The 20,490-nt window shown below is 59.0% G+C and overlaps 1 protein-coding gene across 1 annotated transcript; it reads left to right on the top strand.

Annotated features, from left to right (window-relative positions):
* The first annotated feature begins 12,561 nt into the window (after window positions 1–12,561).
* CALML5 (calmodulin-like 5) lies at window positions 12,562–13,011 on the top strand. The gene has a single exon (XM_012664927.1). It carries the CDS (start codon window positions 12,562–12,564, stop codon window positions 13,009–13,011), a length of 450 nt encoding a protein of 149 aa, XP_012520381.1.
* The last annotated feature ends 7,479 nt before the right edge of the window (window positions 13,012–20,490 follow it).

The following is a 20,490-nucleotide window of genomic DNA, read 5'->3' as shown; positions in this document are numbered from 1 at the left end:
CTTGCTGCTCTGTGTGTCCTTCTCTCCTTCCCCCCATCTCCCACCTGCCTCTCTCCCCTCTTCGCTCAGCAAGGGAACCGGCCAGAGCCCCTCCCTGCAGTGGCGCTTGTTACTGACAGCGACGCCCTTCCCTTGTCTTTGTGTGCAGAGCCCCGGGTGCCTCGGACGGTTTCCCCTTCAGGCAGAAGCAGAGTGTTTACTTATCCTCAGACTAGATGCAATGGTGAAGGGTTTCCTCCAACCATGCACTCACTCACGCTTTCTGGGACATGTATTGAGCGCCTACTGTGTGCGGGAATGCAGTGGGAAGTGGCAGGATACCCCGGTCCTCCGAGGGTCACTCGCAGGACAGTCAGTGGGCAAGTAAACCAAGAGAGAAACCAAACAAGGTGATTAGAGGTTTTCGAGATTCCCACGAATGTCTCCAAGAGGAGAGGTGCTCAAGGGGGCGGCGGGGGGTTCACAGAGCAGCGATGTGGTCAGCGTCCATCTCTACGTGAGCGCGGCTGGTACCGCGTGCACAAAAGCAGAGTAATGAATGATCCCCCGGCCCCGTCTGGCTGCCAGAGCGGTGCTCGGCAGACACGAGACTGCTAAGCATTTCTTCTGCTCCCGCCCTCTGAGCTCATGAAGTAATTTGGGGGCAGTCGAGGGAGGGACGTGGGCACGAGGCCGACTCAGTCTCCTGGAGAGCGCAGGGCTGGCTCCGTGGGGAAAGCCGTGGCCGGGACAGGCCCGCGGTGGACAAAGACTCACAGCCACGAGGGATCCGCTCGGTCCTCCTGCCTCCCCAGGGACCCGGGTAAGAGGCCGACAGGGACCTGCTGGTTTCTGGGTCACGGTTCTGTGGCCCAAACATCCTGCCTTTGCCTGATGTGCTTTTCAAAAAGACGCACCGACAGAGAACTCCATGAGGATTTTAAGCAGAGTTTGCTTCGTTTGCCGTAACTCACACAGGACTGTCGTGCTGGGCCAGAACGATTGTCGCAACTCACTAGTTGGGAAACGGTGGCAGAGGGAATGTTTTCGAATTCCACGCTCCCCTCTCTCCCTGCGGCCTCTCGCCCCAAACTTGGGTTCCTTTCCCTGCAGAGCACACGTTGTTTTCGGTCTCAGGACCCGTTTAAACGTTTAAAACTTACTGAGGACTCCAAAGAGCTGTGTTCATGTGGGAGATCTATATATTAATATACCTACCTATACAGACACTATGCAATTAAAACTGGAAAATATTTAAATATATTTTATGGGGTTACAACAAACACAGAAATAAATCCATTGCTTGTTCACATAAACGATGCATTTTTATGATAGATAATTATGTTTTGCAAGACAAAGAATAGGGAGAAGAATGGCATTTAAAAATAGTTTTGCAAATTCTTTAACGTCCAGCTTTGCAGAAGCGGGTCTGCGGCAAGACGCCGTTTTGAAGTGAGAGGTTCTGCAGCTTCACACAGATACGCGGGTGGGAAAAAGGGAGCATTTAAACGGCCTTTTCAGAAAACGGTGGATATTCTTTGATAGGACATCAACATTTGACAAGTGGTTGTTTCTTAAAGGTTGGCTCATTATCACGGTCACCACGCAAGGGCTCTGGCGCAGGTTCCTTGAGAGAGGCCGGGGGACAGCTGAAGTGACACGTGCCGGCAGATCTCGGGGCACCAGGCGCCTTCTCTCCTCAGCAAAGAACCCGTGAAGATGATTAGAGAGACACGCCCGGCTCAACACCAGATCTGGAAGTGAGGACAACAGTCCGGCCAGGGAGGGTCTGGAGGGGCCAGGCCGAGGGGGGCTGGGGGGGTTCAGGACAGAGGCAGGAAGCGGGTCTGGGGGAGGCAGCCCATCCCCTGAGCACACACGGCCATCCCCACTTTGCCAGGGCCTCCAGCCTCACCCACGGAGCGGGGGGTGCGCCTCGAGTCACTGCGGGGTCACCTGGGAAACGTGCGAATGGAAGAATGAAGAAATAACTCCTAGCACCCCCGACCTCGGCCACTTCCTTTCTCAGGCCGTCTTCCCATGTGGTCTGTGGCCCGGCGAGACTTCGGGGTGTGTGGTCTCAGCGTCACGAGTTCCTACCAGCGACTCTCCATCAGGACCACCCTACATGTCTTCCGGAGGTGCCCAGACGTGCCTGGTTTGCAGGGGGTGTCGCGGATCTGGGATCTGTGCAGTTCACGCTCCGACGTGCAGCAGCCGGGACAGGCACAGGCAGACGCAGGCGTGATGAGGAGTCGCTGAGGACGCTGGTCAAATGCGTATGGGGACAGCAGCAGCCTCTCTGCTGTGCCCACGGTGTCGACCAGCTACTTCTGCTGCTTCCTGCTTCCCAAGGCCGGGCTGACCTGGTCGTGAACTCGCCTTGCTCTGTATTCCAGCTCACGGTGACCGTGGCCGGAACAACCGCGTGTCCGTCGTCCTCAGTGCCAGCAGAGGGGCTTCTCAACGGATGTGGGATTTCCCGAGGGAACCCGGGGCCTGGGCCTTCCTTTCCCGCCTTCCCACGAAGGCTGTTCCAGATCTGGCGTGTGACACGGCTCTTTTGAGGACTCTGGTCAGTCTTGTGTGAATCATCGAGATTCACGCAGGGCGGGGCCCTGGGCTGGGCTGGAGTTTGAGTTCGGGGAGCAGATCGCTGTTCTGGAACAATGATCTGGAACAGCTGTGGGTGGCTTAGCTGAGTTCTGATAAATACCAAGATAGATCATCCGCGAGGAGGTCGGCACGTGAGCTCGGCTTCCCTGGAGTCTGCAGGGCCCCTGCGCCTTGCCCCCGCCTGGTCGTGCTGGGGAGGGTGGTTCGAGCGTGGGATGGGGGTGAGGAGGCCAAACAGTTGGGTTGAGTTGAGACTTTCATCCTCCCACCATGCCTTGCTGTCTCCCGGGGCTGCTGGTGCATGAGGCCGCCCAGGCCGCCCAGGCCGGCGTGAGCCGTCTCAGCGCAGGCGGGTCCCGCAGCTGCGGGCGGCCGTGGGCAGCTCCTGGCCTCTGCGAGCACCTCAGTCAGCGCGTTTAGCAAAGGGCCACATGGCGCCTTCGTGCGGACTCCACTTAGTTTCTGAGAGCAAGTTTGATTCAATCAGGATTAAAGGATCACCCCCAAGCAGAAGCAAATTAGTAATAGGTCTCATGACAAAAGCAGCCACATAGGTGAAGATCTGTTCTCGGACTTCTTAGTTTCCTGGAAAAAGGGCTGTTTCTTGGGAACAAGATCAGAGCTTTCCCCACAGCCTGCGTGAGCTCGCTCTCGCCCTCCTGCACGGGGTGCTGAGCGCGCAGGGGCTAGCGGGGGCTGGAGGGAGGAGCAGGCGGGTAGAGCAGGGAGCACTCGCTGGCCCTGGGAGCTGCTCCACCGGCTTCTCAAACTTGGTGCTTGATGTTTTGAAAAGAGAGACAACTGGCAGATATCAAATGGGTGATGTTCCTGAGAAGTGTGGGCCACCCGTGCAAATCTCTTTACACGAGATGCATTTGACAACTGGCTAAGCAGGACCATCTGCCACTCTGATTCCCCATAACCAAAGGGGTGGGAGAATTATCTCCCAGAGAACAAGCTGATCCCCCCGATGGATATGGAGCTCACCCAGCAGCAGGCAGCACTTTCGTTCCAGGTTCCAGCCTTTGAAGTTTATGATTGAGATGAAAACCTTAGCATTTGATCCAGGAGGGGTGTGTGTGTGTGTGTGTGTGTGTGTGTGTGTGTGTGTGTGAGCCCACACGTGCAGCTCAAGCATCCGTGTCACAGCGTGTTGCTGCAGGTGAGCGTGTGACATGCGCAGGAAGCAGGCGGTGAGCTCACTGCCTGCATGAGGGATCTGAAGGAGGTGAGGGAGGGAGGTCGGGCAAAGCGCAGCCCCGTCACCAGCGCCCACGCTAGCGTTTACTCCAGTGGTTTTAAACCAGGCTGCCCGAAACCCCGGGTTCTGGAGAGCTCCTTCCAGAGGTGCGTGGGGGCCCGGGAGGGGAGGGCAGGGGCCCAGCGCACCCGGCCTCCTTCCCTCCCCTGGCTCGGGAGTCCTGCAGAGGCCACGGTTGGCACGTGGAATGCCACAGAGGAAAGCGGAGAAGACGAGAGAGCTCACGCAGCGCTTCCTGGACGGCAGCACGGACCCGGCGCTGTGAGGCTGCAGGGAAGGGCGTCCTCGCTGGGGACCTCCTGTGAGCTCCACTGAGGTGCGTCCGGCACGCGGCCGAAGGCAGCTGCATTCTTGGAAACGAGAAGTTTGATGGGCACTTCAGATCCACAGAGAGAGTGAATTTCGTTTTGCAGAATGGATCAGGAGAAAAGAAAAAGAACTTTAAATGTTGGCGGGACTTTGCATTTCGCCCATTCATTTATTCACTCACTCATTCACCCTTCCCTTCATCATTATCGTTCTCAGATTAGTGAGCACGGAGAGTCACTTTGTGCTAGCGCCGGGCCCAGCCTGAAGACCTCAAGGTGGTTTCGACGAAGTCCCACTGTTGAAGAATTCACGGGCTGTGTTTCCTGCCAGGCCTGAGACAGGAGGGACGCACCCGGGGGGCCTCTCCCGTGGACCTCCCCACCCTCCTTTCCTCTCCCGGACCCCAAGTCCTCGTGCCTGAGCTGAGTTCTTGGGAGAGAGGGGGTTGAAAGCTGGAACAGGTGTTTCCTCCAGTAAGACGCCAGCAGATCAGCACCTGCGGGGGTCTCCGTGTGACCAAGCAGGGTGCTCCTGTGGGGAGCATGTTGTGTCTCTACCGCAAGCTCCGCAGAGCAGCCCGCTTGGGCTCCCTGCGCAGTCGGGGTGTGAGCAGAGTGGCCTTCCCTTTGCAGAGGGACAGCTCAGTGGGGAAGACCCTGCGCCATCTTCACGCTGGATGGAAAGGAATCTGGATGGCAGGAAGGGGCTGGGCTTGGGGCCTGTGATGCTGCCCGCGCACCCCACCCACAACACCTGTCGCCAGACAAAGGGAGTTGCAGGACTCTGGGTCCCACAAGGGTAGAGGACACCTCGAGGAAGGAATTTCAGATGCATCTTAGGGAAAGATGTCTACAGCTTGAGGAAACAAATACGACACGACGGCCGATTCAAATATTCAGGACTGGTTTAGAGGGCTTGAGTCCTAAGAGCTTATTTGATGGAAAATGATCACAGCTTGGAACATACCAGAGAAAGGGGCTTGGGCCAGTGTACACGTCAGGATTTATGGGCAAGTAGCAGAACCAGAGTGTGTAAGGTGCCAAAGCCAAACATCTGTCCCTGCTGGTCCTGTGACAGTGACAGGATCGAGCCGATGTACTGGGGGAGGGGAGGACGAGATAAACTCCCTCCAGGACAGAAGACATCAGAACTATAACGAGGGAGGACCCGGGAAGGAGGAACACCCGGCTCTCCTTTCGAGATGCCAGAGGATGGTCAGACACGCTAAAAACACAAAACCAAAAACAAATGGAGAAAGCTCTTTAGGCAGAGGAAGGTGGAAGATCTTCAAGAATGAAATAATTATTTCCGCGTGTTTAACGGAGAACGTTAGACACAAGGGTGAAGAAGCCGAAATGAGAAGAGGAGAAAAAATCCAAGCTCAGGAAAACAGATCTTCGACCTGGCGGCGGCCGGGCTATCCAGGGAGAGTGCAGACCCAGCCAGGACCAGAGGGTGCTGGTCACAGAATGTCCCAGAAGATAAGATAACAGTAGACTTACGTAAAAAAACTGATTCCAGTGACATTGTTTCCAAGGATGTCACAGAAATGCCTCGAGGACCCTCTCTGTACTGAGGTGTTTACCGGACGAGTGCATTTAGGTTTTTACCCGGACTGGGAGCAGTTACATGTGTTGCCAAAGCCCCGTGACCGAGAGCGGGCAGCTGAGGCTGAGCCACCTCCTCCTGGCGCGTCCCGTGGTCTCACCCCCACTCTCGTGCACCCGGGATGACGCTGGGAGATTCGGGCTGTGCTTCCGGGCTAGGAAGCCCCCGGCCGAGTCTTATCGGGTCTCGGGGGCTGCAGGAGCTGGGTCCGGGCTGCCTTCGGTGGCGTATGGAGCAACGGCGAGGTTATCGGATGACGCGTGGGGCCCCGCGATGCCCTGGATAAGAGCCCGGGCTCCGGAGTCAGGAGACCCTGGACTCCCATTCCCGGCTCTTCCGTGGACTCGTTTGGCAACATGACCAAGCCCTAATTGCTTCATCTGCAGAATAAGGATAAGTGGGGAGGAAAAATGAGGTCATGCCTGAGCGCCCTGAGCACAGCACCTGGCGCATAGAAAGGGTGTGTCCCCACCCCCTCCCTCCGCAGGTGAGCGAGGCGGCGGTGGCCTCGCCGTGGCTCTGCCCGGTTTAGGCCGTGGGGCGTTGCGGGCCGGGGTGGGCGGCTGGGTAGAGGCTGGAGCTGGTGCACTGACATCATCGCACCTGTGCCGAGGTTCTCAGAAACCCCGTGACAGGTGGCACGGACACCAGGGCCTGTGTTACATAAGGCACCGTGTTGTGCTGTGACTAGGAGGCTCAGGACGGGATGTCAACACACCAGCGTCGTGAACTCGTTATGAACTAGTTACTTACAAACTAGTTAAAGCCAAGATGAGGCTCCGGCAACTTCCCCAGAGGAGGAGGCAGGAAGGAGAAACAGCTCCGGAGCTGAGAAACTCGCAGCCCGACGGACAGGATCACGGGACGGGGAGGGAAGGCCAGCTACGGCGCAGACGGCTCCGGGAGTCCTGTCTATGGGAGCAGGAGACACAGCCGATGACGGCGACGGGCGTAATCGGGCGTCCACGCCTCTGGCCAGCAGAAATGCAACCCCGTCCTAAAGTGTCGTGTTGTGAAGAGAACTGGATGTGGGAGCAGAACGTAGCACAGGAAAGAAAGAAAAGGCTAAAATTAGAGCCGGAGGGTGCGTGGTGGAGGATATTTGGATTGGTAAGGCAGTGGCACACAGCAGCGGGGACATGTTGGGGGTGGGTAAAAATGGCAAATGTGAGCGTATCTGTTATGATCAAACCTCTGCCCAACAGCAGGGAGACCCCGGAAGAGACAGGAAGAAACACTTGCGGCCAAGGCGTTCAGTCTTCGGAAGTGGGATGTTAGTTTAAGTCCGGGGCGGTGGCCTCGGTGCCGGGAGACAGTCGGGGTGGGCGGGGCAGGTGGGACCCCGGGAGCCACAGACGTCTGGTCGGGAACAGGAGCCACATGTGTGTGAAACCCACTGGGCGCTCAGTATGTGACAAGTGCCAAGCGAGTCACATCTCCGTGTTTGGATTCCAGCTTCATTCCGAGGGGCTCCTCCCCCTCATGCCTTAGTTTCTCAGTCTCTGAAATGGGGTTAACCATGGCCGCCCCTGAAAATGGCCTCAGGAATGGGAGGAAAGTGTCATTCACACACGAGCATCAAGCATGTACACAAGAAATGAGGGAATGTTTACCGGGAAAACACACTTCTTATCCTCAGCCCAACCAGTCACCGTCGGGAAATCCCACGACCAAAGCAAGGGCTGGGGGTGTCCACAGACCCCCGGCAAGGAGCTCTGTGAACACGCAGAGGACGGGAGTCAAGGGACAGAGGAGGCCTAGGCGCGGGACCCCTCCCCTGGGGCGTGCATGTCCCTGCTCCCAAGCCTCCGCCACCCGTGGGGCTGGGCACCTGGTCAGGTTGCTCAGTCAGTTTTCCTGGCCCCTGGAGGCATCACCTGGGACAAGACTGGCCGTAACCACCCCAAGGGACCGCGGGGAGTGCACCCCACACCCAGGCTGCCCTCAATCCTTCTCCCCCCGTGTGTTTAGTCCTGTTCATTTCTCCTCCGGCAGTGGGTAGTGCAGCTAACTCAACGTTCGCCACCCAGATGGGGCATAAAACGATCCCTCGTTATTATTTTGCCTTGCACTTCCCCATCTACTGTCGAATTTTAGTGTCTTTTAACATGTTTCTTGGCCATTTGAATTTGTTCTTCTGTGACATCTTTCTATTAGATTGTAGTGTTTAACAATTTAAGAGCTCTTTGTGTATTAAATCCTTTGTATACTGACCATTTTCCCCCAGATCTATCATTTTTCTTTATTTATAGTCCTTTTTGTCACTTGAAGTTTAAAAAAATTTTTTTACTGTGTTTTCAAATATGTCTACCTTTTCTTTGACAGCTTCCGGGTTTGTTTCTAGGATTATTTAGGTATGTTTCTGTCTCACCTCTCCTTTGCGCCTTCACCTGCTTGCATTCAGTTGTTCAGATCCAAACTCCCCGAGCGTCCTGGTATGTGTGCGTCACGGCAATTACCGCGATTGCAGTGACGCCTGCTGGGAGCAGCGTTCCGGCGCCTGGCGTCTCCATGCTTCAGAGCACCGTCCCCATTCCAGAAATGTATCAGCAGCCCTGAGCACCACCCTCGGAATGGTTGATTTATTACTGGTTTTCGATGAAAGATGCTGATTTACAAGCTTGGTTCACTTCCCTTTATCCTGGCAACTTTGAGTTCTGCCTTAAGTTCTACCCATAACGTAACAGCCGTGAAATCGTGTGTTTCTGAATTCAGATGAGACCTTCTGAGAGCTTACGACAGCAACCCTGGTCTGCGGTGAGGGTCCTTATGCCGCGGCCAGGAGGAAGCCTGGGGGCACCTGGCAGAGAGTCGGTGCAGGCCGGCGGTGAGGGTGACAGGGACTTGCCCTCGCCAGGTGCTGAGCCGATGCTTTCACCTCTTGGGGACCCTGAAGGCAGGTGTGGCCTTATCTCCTCTCCAACGGAGCCAGGATGTTGAGGGAGGGGAGCAGCTCGTCCAAGGCTGCAAAGGTGGCGAAACGCAGAAGCCGAGGCTGACCCCACAGTGATCTGACCACGTGCTGTCGCCTCGGGTACCGGGGAAGGGGCCCGGAGCCGCCCTGTGCGGCCAGCACAGTGGCTCTTCATTTCCACCCCTCGCTGCTGGGGAACGTCCCCGCGCGGGTGAGCTCTGAGAAGCTGGGTCCCCAGCGGGTCATCATGCAGAGATGCCACGACTCTCCCTCCACGCGGGTCCCTCGTGCTTCCCCGGCTGGGCTCTCCATGGAGACAGCAGGTGCAGGGGAAACCCAGCTCCTGCCAGTCCCAGGAGCAAGAGGAACCCCGGTCTGGTGGGTGCCCCGAGACCTGTCTGGCTGGTTTCTCACGAGCACGGAAAAGCCACACGGTGGAAGCGCCAGGGTGCACGTGTGTTCCTGGGGTCAAGCTCACGTGAAAGCTGCAGTGGCTGTAGCCAGTCGTGCTACACACATGAACGGGAGGACACCCCACACTCCTGCTCCTGACACACACACACACACACACACACACACACACACACACAGGCACGCACACACAGCTACTGCACAAGGCAGTCCCACGACTCCAACTGTCCCCTCCTGCCCTCAGGGACTCACGCAGCCCTCGCTGGACAGGTTTTCGTCCTTCCTCTGGCATCTGCAGAGGCCTTCACGCCCCCTCAACGAAGGGCACCCTTCTCCTCCGGGGCCGCCGTCATCCTCCCGAGGAAGAGGCGGCGTTTCCGTGGGGGGCTCGGCTGAGGGGGCGGGAGAGGGGCTGAGTCGGGGAGCAGAGGCCACCTCCAACACGCAAGCACAAGGGCTCAGTCTTCCCAAACCCCGCTCTCTCCCCTCCTCCCTGCTGACCACAGCCTCTCCATCCTTGCCTGGCTCCGGCTGCCCCCTCTCAGCCAGCCGGAGCCCTCCGCTCTCTCCTGCCCCCACACCGCTGAGGGCAGCCACGCAGCCCTGCACCGGGGGCCTTGTCCCTCCTGTCGCGGAGCCACCTGCATTTGCTTCTCACGTGTCCCCAGGGGCTCGGGCTCCGCGCGGGATGCAGGCTGGACCCCGGCCCTGTCCCCGCCTCACGCAGGCAGCATCACAGGCAGGAAGGAGGCATGTTGACGTCTGTGCCACCCGCACTGCAGGGCCGCGCCGGGCTCTGCACCCGCTGCTGCGGCGGTGCCAGCAGAGGACCACGGGCTTGCTCAAGCCCACCGGGGGTGACAGCGAGTGCTGTGCTATCCTCTTAAGTGACGTCTAGTTGGACCGTGTGGGGCTGTCTGTGGTGAGGGTCACTCGTGACGAGAGCAACCCTCCGCCCGGGGCTGGGCCTGAGCGGCTCACGGCGCCTCGCAAGGGGCAGGCTGGGGAAGGGTCACGTTCGCGCGCTCTGGAGGGAGCCTCGGAGGAGGCGGGACTCTGGGTGGAGAAGGGCTCATTCAGAAGTCACAGGACCTCACCTCCCGGAGGCTTAATCTCTTCGTCTGGGAAATGGGCATCACATGGGCATGGCCGCCTTCCGTCCCGTGACGCTGTTCTAGACAGAGGCCTCCGCTCTGCGTGGAAGGGCGGCCGCGGGCGCTGACGTCCGAGAGCCGCTGACGTTCGGAGCCTCGGCTGGGGGGACTGACGTACAACCTCGGGGCCGACAAACCTGACTTTTCAGTTCAATCTAGAAAGGAATCATCACGAGATCGCGTGTGAGCAGATATTCTCCCGAGTGCTGGTTTACATCAAACGCCAACCGGCTCGTTACTGAACATAAAGTTCATCATGGAATAACAACACCTTCTGCTGGTTCTGTGCTTTACGTTTTGACCCTACGTGCTCCGGCCAGACGTGGTGGGCTTGTTATCCTACTTTATAGACGAAGATGTTGAGACATAAGTTCAGTTTCCACGTCAGCGTCGGAACTGGAACCACCAGCTCGAGTCTCCTGCTGTTGTTTGCAAAGTGTTATTTAATAACCAGGGAAAATAATAAGAAAATAACGAACGAGTGTTTGGATTTTAATCACAGGTCCTGCTAATGGGATGAGACAAAAAGGAAATTTCAAATATAGATTTAAATATTCAAATATTCTTTACAGCAATAAACAAAGGAGCTGGGCTGAATCTAGTTATTAAAAGCCTCACCCTTCCGGGGCTCTTACCCAGCAAGATGCTTTTCTGCTCTGGTCTCCGGGCTGGACTGACCTTCTCCACCCAGAACTGGTTGTCGGTGTCATTGGGAAACCGATTGCTCAATGTTTATTGAGGCCTCGGTACTATTCCAGCTCAGAGGTGAGATAGCAGCCCCTCTCCGGGACACCTCTGTGGCACGAGCTAGACAACTGGCACACCCCCACCCCGTGTCTCTCCCCGCGTCTGGTTCCCCAGTCCAGGGTGGGCTGCGGCGCCAGCCGTGGGAGGGCTTTGTGTGGCTGCACTTTGGGAAGGAGACCGCGCTTGGCCTGTCAGATGGGCTGAGCTGGAGGGCGGCGGAATTTACAAACCGCCTCAGCAGGAGAGTGAAGGTGTTTGTTCCTCATGTTCGGGTAGGGGTTGGGGGAGCCAATCGGAATCTCCAGGGATCAGAAGGGACTTGCTCAAGAAAGTCATCGTGGGGACTCCAAGGCAAAGGCACCCTCACCAGTGTGGGCCCCAACACTGGAAGGACCCAGGCATGGTACCCCGAGGGCTGGGCTCTCTGTCTGCACCCTGCTTGCTGTCCAAGGCAGTGGTCCGGGTGGGTTTCCTTCCGGAGGACAGATCAGACCGAGGCCCCTGGGAGGTTCCCAGATGTGCTTCTGCGCTCAGGGCTGAGGCTGAGCAACCCCCCAGCTGGGCCAAGTGCTGCGTCCTCCTGCCCCTCGGCACTTTCGGGGCTAGCCTGCGCCAGGCACCAAGGCCACCCCAATCTCTCCACAGCAAGCCCCCAACCGTAGTGGTTTGATCCCCGTGAATGGAACACGTGCTGCTTACCTGCTGGGAGTCTGCCCAGAGAAGCCTGGGCTGGGCAACGGAACGGAGTGGCGGGAACCCCCGAGTGGCAGGGGGAGCCTTCTGGGGGACACAAAGCCTTTCCCTCCCCCATGAAATCGCACCTCCCACACTCACTTAATAAACGAAGTCTCCGCACCAGCTGTGGTTCTGAATGCACCTCCCCAGCCTGCCCGTCCCAGCTCCTTGCTTTCTGGAAGCTGAGGGGGGCCAGGCTGGCCCCGTCCTCCATCTCTAGATCCTTGACGGGAATTTGTTGGAGCCTAAGGCTACACCCTGGCAGAATCTATGGTGCCACCCACCCCCTTCCACCACCCCCAGCAGCAGGGAGGGAGAACAGAAGCAGCGAGCACAGCCCCCTCCTCCTGGGCCCGCTGAGCACACAGGGAGGCCTCCTCCACCCCCCAGCCCCAGTCTCTGTGAAGTCAGGGAAGCTGTCGCCTGGGCAGGATGTCCTGGAGTGGGTGGTCTGCGGGGGACACTCTCTGTCCCTGGACGGGACGGCCTGGAGTGGTCCTGGGTGGTCTGCAGGGGACACTGTCCCTGGGTGGAATGGCCTGGCGTGGGCGGCTGCTGTCAGGGCCAGGAGGGGCTGGCCGGTTGCAAGCCCATCGCCCTGCCATGCTGCTCCCTGCAGACTCCCCGGGGGCCTTCCCCCTCCAATTCCTGCATTTCTTGTCTGCAGCTGGTCTGTCCCTCCCTGGGAGGAGGCTGTTGCCCGAGGACATGGGGAGGGTGGGGAGCCTTCCTCCTCCCACTGCTCCCGTGCAGAAAAGGAGAGGTTCCCCTGCCTGCAGCTGTGCCCGCCGCAGACGCCCTGGGAGCAGCAGGTGGACGGACGCAGCATGGCGGAGTCGCTGTCTGAGGAGGAGGTGGCCCAGTTCAAGGAGGTTTTCAAGCGGGTCGACAAGGACAGGGACGGCAAAATCGACGCCAAGGAGCTGGGCGAGGCGATACAGGCCATGGGCAAAAAGCTGTCGGAGGAGGAGGTGAAGAAGATCATCGAGAAATTAGACAGCAACCACGACGGCACCATCAGCTTCCCCGAGTTCCTGGCAGAGCTAGGCAAGAAGGTGCAGGGCTCGGGCAGCGAGCAGGACCTGCGGGCCACTTTCCGCGCCTTCGACCTGGATGGGGACGGCCACATCAGCGTGGACGAGCTCCGGCAGGCCATAGCCCAGCTGGGGGTGCAGCTGTCGCAGGAGGAGCTGGACGCCTTGGTCAGGGAGGCCGACACGAACCAGGACGGGCAGGTGGACTTCGAGGAGTTCGCACGCGTCCTCGGCCAGAAGTGAGGCGCCCTCCGCGGGACGTCCGCGACGTCGAGGCCGCGCACGCCTGGGCAGGGCGGCCTCGGCCTGTCTCCCTCTCCATGACACTGTCCGAATAAAAGGACTGCGCACTCCACCTGTGTCGTGTTCCCTGCAGGGGGGCCCCAGGGCCCCGTGGAGCATCCAGGGTTCCTCTCCCAGCCTGATGGGGCACGGCACCCCGGCCTCCCTGACCCCAGGAGAGGGGCCCTGGGCGCCGCCGGGCAGGCGGGGGGATGCGGCTCTGAACCCGGCTCTGGCTGGCTGCGGGCGAGGACCCTGGACAGACGGGAGCACGTCCCCCCTGCATGCAGCCTGCTGCTCTTCTACCCCCAACACAGCAGCGTGTCTGTGTGTCTGTCCTGTGTCTGTCTATGTAGCTCTGTGTGTCTGTGTGTCTGCGTGTCTATGCCTGCGTGTGCCTGTGTGTCTGTGCACATCTGTGCTGTATCTGAGGTGCAGCTCTTGGGGACACACCCTCTCTGTGGCATGGCAGCCAGACTGGGAAGTGGCCCAGGCCCAGGGCGGCGAAGGGCCCGGGGGTGGGCGCTGGAGGTGGGGCCCTTGCAAAGCTGGCGGGAGAGCGGAGTGGGCGTTTCCTCTGCTGCCCCAGGACCTGCACCTGTGGCTGTTGCTGCCCAGACCTCGCTGGCCGTGGCTCTGACGGGCTCTCAGGGCTGCGAGAAAGGGGTGCAGGGAGCTGGGGAGTGGCAGGAGGATGGAGAAGGGGCTGAGGGTGGCAGCGCCCCCACTCCCGCCCTGACGCAGGCAGAGCGCTCCTTGAGCCTGGGTCGCTGGAAACCAGAGCGAAGCTAGGCCCCAGCTCCGTGTCCCCAGGGCTCCCTCTGTCCTGGATCTACCTCTGCACGTTGCAGATGGGGAAACTGAGGCCTGGCGTGGTTATGGGGCAAACCCCCCTGATGTCAGGTTGAATTGGGACAGCATGGGAAGGTGGGGGCACCTGCACTGGGCGTTGGGACCCTGGTGATGTCCCAGCCTGGGTGGCGGCTGGCAGCGTGCCTGGGGGCCGCCTCCGGGAGGGAAACGGGGTTTTGTTTTGTTTTTGTGCGACTGAGATTTCAGCTCAAACTATCAGTGATGACCGACCTCGTCTGTTCTCACCTCAGGGTGGGAGGGAAGCGGAGCCCTTGCACCTGGGTGGTATCAAAGCGCCCCCTGAGCCTTTCCTGCCGCCTGGTGCTCCGGCACACCTGTGCTGGCACACCTGCCGTGGCGCACACCTGCCGTGGCACGCACCTGCCGTGGCACGCACCTGCCGTGGCGAGTGTGGGGCCTGGCCACTTTATCCTGACTCGAGCACAGAGCCTGGAGAGCCCGGGCCGCCCGGGCAGGGCTGCCGCACCTGTGAAGTTTTTCTTCTATCCGCTGGTGGACATTTTCAGGGACACTCCAGTCTCTGAGGTCCTCACTCACGGCTACCTTGTTCCTCTCACCCTGTCCTCAGGGGCCCGAGGCTGGAGCTGGGGCTGCGGAGGAGGGGGAGGGGGAGGGGGGACAGAGAGAGAGAGAGGTGGGGGCTCCCCAGCCCCCGCTCAGGGCTCTGGAGGGAGGAGAGTGATGAGGAGGCGGGAGGGGCGGGACAGAGGCAGCCTCGCCCTGACCCGGGGGTGGCGGCAAAAGTACTGTCCCGTCTCCAGCCGGGGGTTCCCTCCAGAAAGCCCCTGTCCTCAGGGACACGGGTCACAGAGGTCTGAGTTTCTAAGTCGTGATTCTTCAACGCGGAGCTGCTCCAAGAGGAAGTTTTCCAGGGTCTGTGAAAATACAAAAACAAAAGAGAAATAAAGGCTTTGTGTTCAATTTCCAAGCCGCGGGACGACGCCCTCCCACTATTTTCAGTGCTGAACGTCCTTTCTCGCAGGAACCTGCTGTGATCACGGATGATTTCTGTCTTTTTGGGTTTTTCCCCCCTTCACATTCTTAGTCTGCAGAATAGAGTCCCACATGTGCCCCCAAAATTTCTTTTGAAATGTTCCTGATCCTTCCGCCAGGTTCAAATGTCTGAGAACTGCTTAAATCTACGAAATCAATTTTTTTCTTTTTAAAAAATACATGACTTTGAAGAAATATGCAGATTCCTACGTGGGAACATTAACCCCCAAATTCAGGACTGATGTCTCCTCTTGCAGCGGGAGGGAGCGGGTTGGGAGGCACAGAGGGGCTGCCACGGTGGCTGTTGTATTTCTTCAGCGGGGGACACTCACGGTTTCATTCTGTGTGTCTAAAATATTTTGTACTAAAGAAAAGACATGCACATCGTAGGAGGCTAGAAGTTACAGAGGGGCCGTGGGAGAACGTGGCCCTCCGCACGGGGCCTCCGGAGCAGCAGGTCAGCGCTCCGGCCGCTGTCCCTCAGCCCGTAGGGCGTAAGACGACTGATGCAGGGGGAAGGGCCTGGGCTCCCCGCTGACCCAGCGAGATGCCCGACCGCCCCGTTTCTACAAGTGAGGGCTGGGACAGAACCTAGAAGGGCAGAAGGAAAACAAAAATGATGGCATTTCTACGGCAGCGTTAACTGGAGACAGGGCCAACATGCATGTTGGGACCTGTCCTGCTGGTTAGATCTCGGCTCTCACTGCCATGTGGCCCGAGGCCCAATCTTTGGAAGAAAACACACTGGGACAAGTCCCGGGGTCCCCAAAACACCTGCTGTCCTGTGTGCGAGGCCATCTTCCATCCCATAAACTCTACCCAGTAACTTAGAAAAGAAGCGGCCCAACGTGTAAGGGGGCGGGGGAGGGAAAGCGTTTGGGGTGACCTGCTTTGGGGGAGCAGCCGGGAGACCAGGACGCCTGGGGAGGAGCGAGGCAGCCCCAGCGCGGGTGAGAGCTCGGGCGGAGCAGCCATCCCGCTGTGCCTGGGACTCTGGGGTCCTGGGACGGCGGTGGGCCCGTGGGATGCGTGCTCACCCAGCCCCGCCCAGCCGGGGACGAGGGCACGGCGTCAGGGCGCTGAAAGCCCGGCCAGAGACCGACATGGGGTAGAGAGAAGTGGGGAGTCGGGCCCCCGACTGGACCTCGACTCATCAGCTCTCCTCTCAGGGGACCCTTCACTGGGGGGCAGAGGGAGGGGCGGGGGAGAGGGGCCGGGGAGAATCTGCCCTCAGTCCTGCATCCCCCCGGTCCCTGGGGCCTCCTCAGGGAAGGTGCCCTCTGACCCCGAGCGCTGTGCACGTTCCTCACTGACCCTGTTTACGTCAGTCACCCCAGGTGACCAGCGGTTTCTCCATGTTTCTTCCCCCCGACCCAGACCCGAGCCCCTCAGGCCCGCCCTGCGTTTCCCCGATCGCCGCGCCCCAGGCCGGGCAGGACGTGCACAGAGCTTGCTGGGGGGGAGTCTCCCCACCCCTGGCTGCCCGCCTCCTGCCACGACCAGGAACCTGCAGGTGCGGGAAGGCCTGGCTCTCAGGCGGGGCTGGCTCCTGCCATCCCTGGAACCTGCCGGAACATGCTGGGCCTCCTAGGAGCACCTGTAGCTGCTCATTTCCCGTGGCCATTCCTGCTTTGCTTTTTCAGCACCCACCGCGCCGCGCTCTCCCCCTGGGGTGTCTGCGCCCAGCCCTCCCTGCCCTCCTGGCAGCTCCCCAGCTCCCCAGCTAGCCGGTCCTGCCAGCCAGCCGACCACCACCTCTCCCTGCCCTGGGCCGTGCGTAGTGAGTCAGGCTCCCTCACGGCCACTCCACCCACTCCACGCCACTGAGAGCCGCTGGCTTGCCCCAAGGCTCCGTCGACTCCCAGTGCCTTCGTTCTGTCTCCCCCGTGGGACTGGGAGGTTCTCGGACTGAGTCGTGGTCCTGGACTTCCCGGCCGAGCCTGCAGGTGACCACCCAGCTCTGGTCTTGCTTGGAGGGAGGCTGTGGTGGGGGTGGGGGCAGCAAAGGGGAGAGGTGGCCCCTTGAGCCTCCTGCACCTGCAGGCCTCGCCAGCCCCAGGCCAAGCCCAGGCCCTCCTGCTGGGCCACCCTCTCCTAGTGCCTAGTCTGGTATTTAAGCAGTGCCCAGTGCCCCGGGGCAGCCAACACACAGACTGGGGCATGTGGGAGTGAGGTGTCAGGGGCCCCAGTGGTCAGGCCAGGCCTTAAGGCCCTGTGAGTGGGGAGCCAGCACTCCTGGGTTCCAGGCCTGAGGTCTGCGGTGTGCTCTGCTGAGCGGCTTCAGGTCAGCCGCCTCCCCATCCAGGCTCAGCCACGCCCATGTAAGGCGCAGAGATGGAGTTCCCGGGAAGGAAAACATCTCACGATCGTCAGCAGGAAGGGACTTAGCCATCATGGGTCCAATGTGCTCTCATTTTATAGCCTAGACTAAGGCCCAGAGAGGGTGAGATGTGTGCAAAGTTGCACAGCATTTAGCGTCTGTCAAGGCTTCTCCCAGCTCTTCCCGGCATGCTGCGTGAGCTGACCTACCCTTCTCAGTGTGGTGCTCAGGACAGAGCCTGGGGGCAGCAGGGACCCCCAGGCTTGGGAGGCGGAGGAGAAGGAAGCTGGGGTTATGGGGCCCCCAGCCCCGACTTACTGGCAAGGTCCCTCTTAAGCAACTCAGCCGATTCCCAAAGCTCCCAGAGAGAGCTGCACGCCGTTTCCTCCTCTCTTTCGACAGAGAGATACTGTCCTGGTTCTTTGGCTCCTTGCTGGGGAGAACCGCAAGCAGGGCTGGTGCCGCGGGGCAAACACAGACAGGAAGCGCTTCCACCCGAGCAGCTTCCATCGTAGAAGAGAAGGAAGAAGGAAGCTGCCCAGAGTGAAAATACGTTCCAGGGAGAGGAACAGGCCAGTCTCCCCGGTGGAGAAAGACGCTAAGAACGCCCAGGTGGTTTCCTTTTATCGGCCTGGTCCGGGGCGGGCTTCCGCGAGTGCGGGATGTTACCAGGTGATCGATACACGTGATCGTCTGGTGTTCAGCGTTTTCCTGCAGCCCCTTCCCTTGACCGGTCCCGGCGTCTCTGCCCCTAGGAGGACCCTCCTGGCCTGTACCTGCCACCTGCGGACCTGATCCCTGCCTAACACTCCTTTGGACAGAGACGATTTGACTTATTTTTTCTGATTTTTAAAGTTATGCAAGTTCATTGAAAAAGAAGTTGGTCGAATAAGATAAGTGGAGGAGATCAGAGTGTGGCTCCCCCAAATTCGCCGCGGTGGCATGAGGATTGTTCGAGCCACCGAGAAACAGCAGACGCGGGAGGCATCCGTGCCCTCCCCCATCTGCCTAAAAGCAGGACCAGGTTTCCCTTGTGACGGCCCCTCCCTCTCCCGCGCCAGGGAGAGGAGGACGACCCTAACCCGCCGAGATAACCTGCTCTTCCACCAGGTCCTCCTGCACCGTGACCCCCCACAACTTACCGCCCCCAGCTGCCCACACTCCCCTCCTTGTCTCGTCACTTCTCCATGTATCACCCTTTGCGGAAGTGGTATATAGGCTCGCCAGCCCGGCCCCCTCTGGGTCTTTGCTTCTTTTCGGTGAAGCTTCTGTCCACATGTGAAATAGAGCTTTTCTCCTGTTCACCAGCCTTCGGTCCGTTCAGTTCACAGATGCCAGGTCCTCAGCTGAGAGGGTGGAGGGAAAGGAAAGTTCTTCCTCTCCTACCTGAGCACAGGCAGCAAGACAAAATGCAGAAAGTAGAAACCTCGCACCATTTTCCACTCCAAGACCATGTGCAAATATTTGGGACCACACCCCGCCTTTTTTTTCCTTTCTATCCATTCACGTACGTCCATTCCTGTGTATTAATAGTTTTTCGTCCCAGAAGTGGTCTCGTACAGATGACTCCGTCACCTACTTGTTCTATTTCAAGTCATATTGTGGGCATCTTTCCTTTTAAAAATAATGAAGATCCACATCCTCGCTTCCAGTGGCTGCGGAATATTCCACACGATGCTTGTGTCCCATCCGGCGCCCTCGGAACGATCTGCCACTTGTTATCTGTGTGACCCTGAGCAAATCTCGGAAGCTGTCTGGGTCTCAGTTTTCTTACTTGGAAAATGAGATCGGTAATGCCCGGGCCACCGCACGGCTGCAGGGAGCAGCGGAGAGCTGCGGTGAGCGCGGCTCTGGAACCCGCGCGCGGCGTGGCGCAGTCCCTGCAGCAAGTGTTTCTGACAAGCCCCCCCAGTTGCAAACACGGCCTTGGATGTCAGTCTGGAAAAGGGGTGTGGGGAAGGCCCAAGTTCCGGGATTCTGTCCCTATCAGAACATCCCTCATTTCCTGGGAATTTAGCTGGAACCCCAGAGCCCAGGCCTGCTCCAGCCCCGCGGCCCACCTGGCAGCAGCGAGGCCGGGTGCCCACATGAGGCAGGTGGAGCAGCAGGGCCGGGCCTGCCCCCTGCAGGGAGGGCCGTGGTGGGGAGCTCTGTGCTGGTCAGAGGTCCCAGGGGGCGGCCAGTGGGAGAGAAGCGTTCCTGCCCAGACCACTCCCATTCTTAGGGCCCACTGGCCAAGGAAGGGGAGAGATGAAACCCCCCCGATGGCCCAGGGAGGTGGGAGGTCTGCGGGGCAGACGGGATACTGGGGACAGGAGGTTTGAGGCCAGTCGTTTATCAGGGACAACCCCATTCCTAAGAAGGGCTTGGAAGGGCCCATAAAGCAATAACAAAGCCGTAGAAACTTATCTGTCTTTACCGCCCCAGGAGACGCAAAAAGGGAGTCTGAGGATCCACAAGAGGAAGTGACTCACTTCAGTCTCGGGGTGAGGTCCCCAAAAGGACCTGGAACGGAATTCAAGGGCTCAGGAGGGCGCCCTCTCCCCAGCCCCCGCAGCGCTCGAGGGGCCCCTGGGAGCTCTTGGAGGCTCCTGGGTGGGCCCTGTCCCCCGGGCTGGTCCTGGGCGGGGTCTGGGGGAGGCGGCTGGCTGGGCCCCACGCTGCAGATGAGTGTCTTCTGGAAGCTGCCGTCCTGAGTTACACCCGACGCCTCTGAACATGCGCAGACGTGGCTTCAGCCCTGGCCCTGAGTGGCGTGAAGACCTTCCAGGGCGGAGAGCAGGCTGACCCCACCCCTGGGTTCACGCGGCCGCCCCGTCTCAGTCCAGGACGCCGAGGGGAACAGAGAGTGCGTGATACACGTCCCGGGAGGCAAAGCACTCTGAGTCACTTAGGGAAACCCGATTCCCCGAAAGCCACTTCTCTGAAAATCAACTTGCGAAAAGACCAGTTCCACAAACGGTCCATTTGGTACACTCCCAATGTACCAAAAAATTATTTAGAAGAAACAAAGATCATAGAAATTATGCTGCATGAACTATTTTAACAGTTGTTGGGTATTTCACTGAAGTTTTATTTATCCAGTTAAGGTTTTTCCTTTGGTTTTATTTTAGCCTCGTGAGTTATTTGAGTTGCAGTCAGTTCACCTGACCATCGCGCCGTGACCCAGCAGAGTGAAGTTTTCTGTTTTTTTTTTTCCTTTTCACTTTCTTAGTATTTTGGTTCTATGATTTTGGGGAAGGAAAACTTCTGGT

This window comes from Propithecus coquereli, unplaced genomic scaffold (genome assembly GCF_000956105.1).
Source record: "Propithecus coquereli isolate 6110/MARCELLA unplaced genomic scaffold, Pcoq_1.0 Scaffold94, whole genome shotgun sequence".
In the NCBI taxonomy this organism is placed as follows: Eukaryota; Metazoa; Chordata; class Mammalia; order Primates; family Indriidae; genus Propithecus; species Propithecus coquereli.
Note: the sequence above shows the minus strand (reverse complement) of the source record. Positions and strands in the feature narration are given on the sequence as shown.